Source organism: Monoraphidium neglectum (assembly GCF_000611645.1).
Source record: "Monoraphidium neglectum strain SAG 48.87 unplaced genomic scaffold scaffold01760, whole genome shotgun sequence".
NCBI classification, from domain to species: domain Eukaryota; kingdom Viridiplantae; phylum Chlorophyta; class Chlorophyceae; order Sphaeropleales; family Selenastraceae; genus Monoraphidium; species Monoraphidium neglectum.
Genome location: NW_014011868.1, coordinates 9,441 through 12,053, shown reverse-complemented (window position 1 = coordinate 12,053; position 2,613 = coordinate 9,441). Strand labels below are relative to the sequence as shown.

Sequence of the window (2,613 nt, the reverse complement as noted above, 5' to 3'; positions counted from 1 at the left end):
GGGTCGGAGGCCGAGGTTGGGAGGTTGGGCAGAAGCATGCGACGAAGGGGGGGATGATTGGCACGCGTAGGCGCGCACACGTAGACACGCGGCTGCCAGAGCGGCGAGACGACCAGGGATGAAGCTGCCCAAAAGGAGCATGCAGGCATGTCCAGTAAGACGAGGGGTGTTGGGGAGGGGCTGTGCGGGCGGGCCCGGCCGAGCAGCGCCGAAGAGCCTGCTCGCCACAATTCATCAAGAGACTGTCATGCTGGTGGTCAAACCCGGCCTGGCCACTGCGGCGTCTGGGCGCGCACCTCCTGGCGCTGCTGCTCTGAGAAGCCAGGGGGGCACCTCAGCCGCGCTGTGTAGCGCAGGGTCTCCTCGACAGTCAGGTTGGCGTTGAGCAGGTCGTCCTGCGGCGGCCAAAGGGGCAGAGCCGAAACAGCGCAGTCAAGGCAGAGTCAGCAGCTGAAGGTTCTGCGTGATCGCTGCGTTGTGGGTGGGCCTATCTGGCCGTCCTGGAGGTATCGCGGCTCGACCGCCGCCGCGTGGATGACCAATGGTAATTCTCACGGCACAGCCCTCAGCTGCGAGCATCACGGCGGCGTGGCGCAGCCGCAGCCGCAGCCTCCGGCAGTGCTGGCCGCGCTGCTGAGGATGCACGCTGAGCTTCGCATGGGTTTTGTGGATGCATGGGTCCAAGCGCACGCGCCTGCATGACGTAGCCGCACGACAGCTTCAGGTCAGAGTTGCTGTAAGCCATGCCGTTGATGCGCATCTCGCCGGTCTGAGTCATCCCCGGGTCCAGGCGGAGGCTGAGCGCGTTGAGCAGCGTGCTCTTGCCGCTGCCGCTGGGGCCCATGATGCAGTTGAAGCCTGGGGGCGGGGCCGCATGGGGCGTGCGCGGGGTGCATGAGAGGGGGTTTGCATGGCAGGGGGAGGGGGCATGCGCCACGGCTTACATGCTGGTTTTGGAAGGCTGCCTGCGTGGGCAGCACTCATGATGACTGGCATGATTGTGCCCATCGGCGCTGCCAGGAGATTGGCTCCGCTGCCCTGCATGCGTTGGGCGCCTCTGCCTGCTGTGGGTGCCGCACGGGGCGATGTGCACTGACCGCCATCGATGGCCCCGGTGAGGTCTTGTAGCAGCACGCGCGAGCCAGCCTTGGTGGCGACCTGCACGCGTTCCATCCGGGGCATGTGAGGCCCGTGGGCGACGGTGGTGGCGAGTACGCACCAATGCACAGAGAGCGTGCGCTTCGTTCAGTGTGTGCCAACGTACTGTGTGTGAGGTTGCGCACTTCGCGGGCCGCACAGCCTTTGCCCACAGCTTCACTTCTGCTCGCATTTGTATATGTTTCTGATTCTCTGTCATCTCACCTTCAGGTGCCTCCACGCCAGCACGGGCGCGGCCTTCGCAGCCTCGCCATTATGCTCCACTGCCACTACCACGCAGTCTGCTGTGCCGGGTCTAGAGCGTCTTTCTGTCATGTGAGTGAATCGCAGGTTGTGCGCCCGATCTGTCACGTGAAGAGTCCTGGTTGTGAAGAGCAGCTCGAGCTGTCGAGCAAATGGGCGTGTGCACAGAATACCGTAGAATGTCAACCCTTGAATCAATGCTCATATGCAGAGTACGGGGCCTGAAACTCAACTGCACATTTGCTGTGCAGGTGGTGATGATGCCGAGAGGGGTAACCGTGCTACGTTTGACCCATCGGTCAGCGCTGAGAAAGCATACGGCCGCGTCCCAGTCAACCCCCCAAACAAATGAGGTGGTGCAGGTGATGTTGTTCGGTCACTTGTACCTGCCCCGCCTTGCCCAGCGACGCACACCGCTTCGCTCCTTTGCCCTGGAACAGCCCACCACCAGGACACCTACCACGAGCACACGCACACGCATCCGCGGTCTGCACCCTCCTGCATTATTTTACAACTGGTAACTCTAATTCAAGCTTCTTCGTGCCGTCGTGGGCGACCTGCCGCCTACCGCACAGGTGATTCAGTGTATAAACGAGTTGCGGTCGAAGGGATACCCCACACGCTTTGTGCACACTGCTGCATGCAACATTTGCCGTGTGAGTGTCTACGGTGGGGAGCTCCTCCAGGCAACACAGGGTGACAACGTGCGCCTCACTGCATGCATGCAATTTGGGTGTTTTGTCTTGATCACAAGGGGTTGTCTATGTGGTGGCGCATTTATGTGCGGGATGCTTGCTCAATTCCACAACACATCCCACGTGCTGGTTCGGCTCAGACGCCTGCTGTTGTATACCCAGTGGCGCCAACGCTAGCATGGCTGGATAGCAGGACATATCCTCGCACTGATGACTGATAACCCTGACACCGATTTGCTCGACACACGGCACATGCAGCGTTAGGCATCAGCATAGTGTGCGTTGTGCGCGTATCATAGCGCTACCTCATGCATGAATGCGCAGGTGGCATAGGCAAGGACTAGTGCATTGATACAGATGCATGCATCCTGGCTAGCTTGTTGAAAGCTGGAGACACATCGCACGATCACGCTTGCCATCTTGCTCACTCTGGCGCATGGGTGCATAACACGGGTCAAGTCGAAGCTGCACAGCTCCATAACGTTGACGTGGCCGCAGCAATAGGCATGTATGGCAT

The 2,613-nt window shown here is 60.6% G+C and overlaps 1 protein-coding gene across 1 annotated transcript; it reads right to left on the bottom strand.

Moving 5' to 3' along the window:
* Positions 1–257: 257 nt before the first annotated feature.
* On the bottom strand, positions 258–1,473 carry MNEG_8930 (white-brown-complex ABC transporter family; the record flags this gene model as incomplete). Its single annotated transcript, XM_014042600.1, has 4 exons — positions 258–395; positions 704–858; positions 1,098–1,158; positions 1,363–1,473. The coding sequence occupies 4 exons, from the start codon at positions 1,471–1,473 to the stop codon at positions 258–260; spliced, it is 465 nt and encodes a 154-aa protein (XP_013898054.1).
* Positions 1,474–2,613: the final 1,140 nt, after the last annotated feature.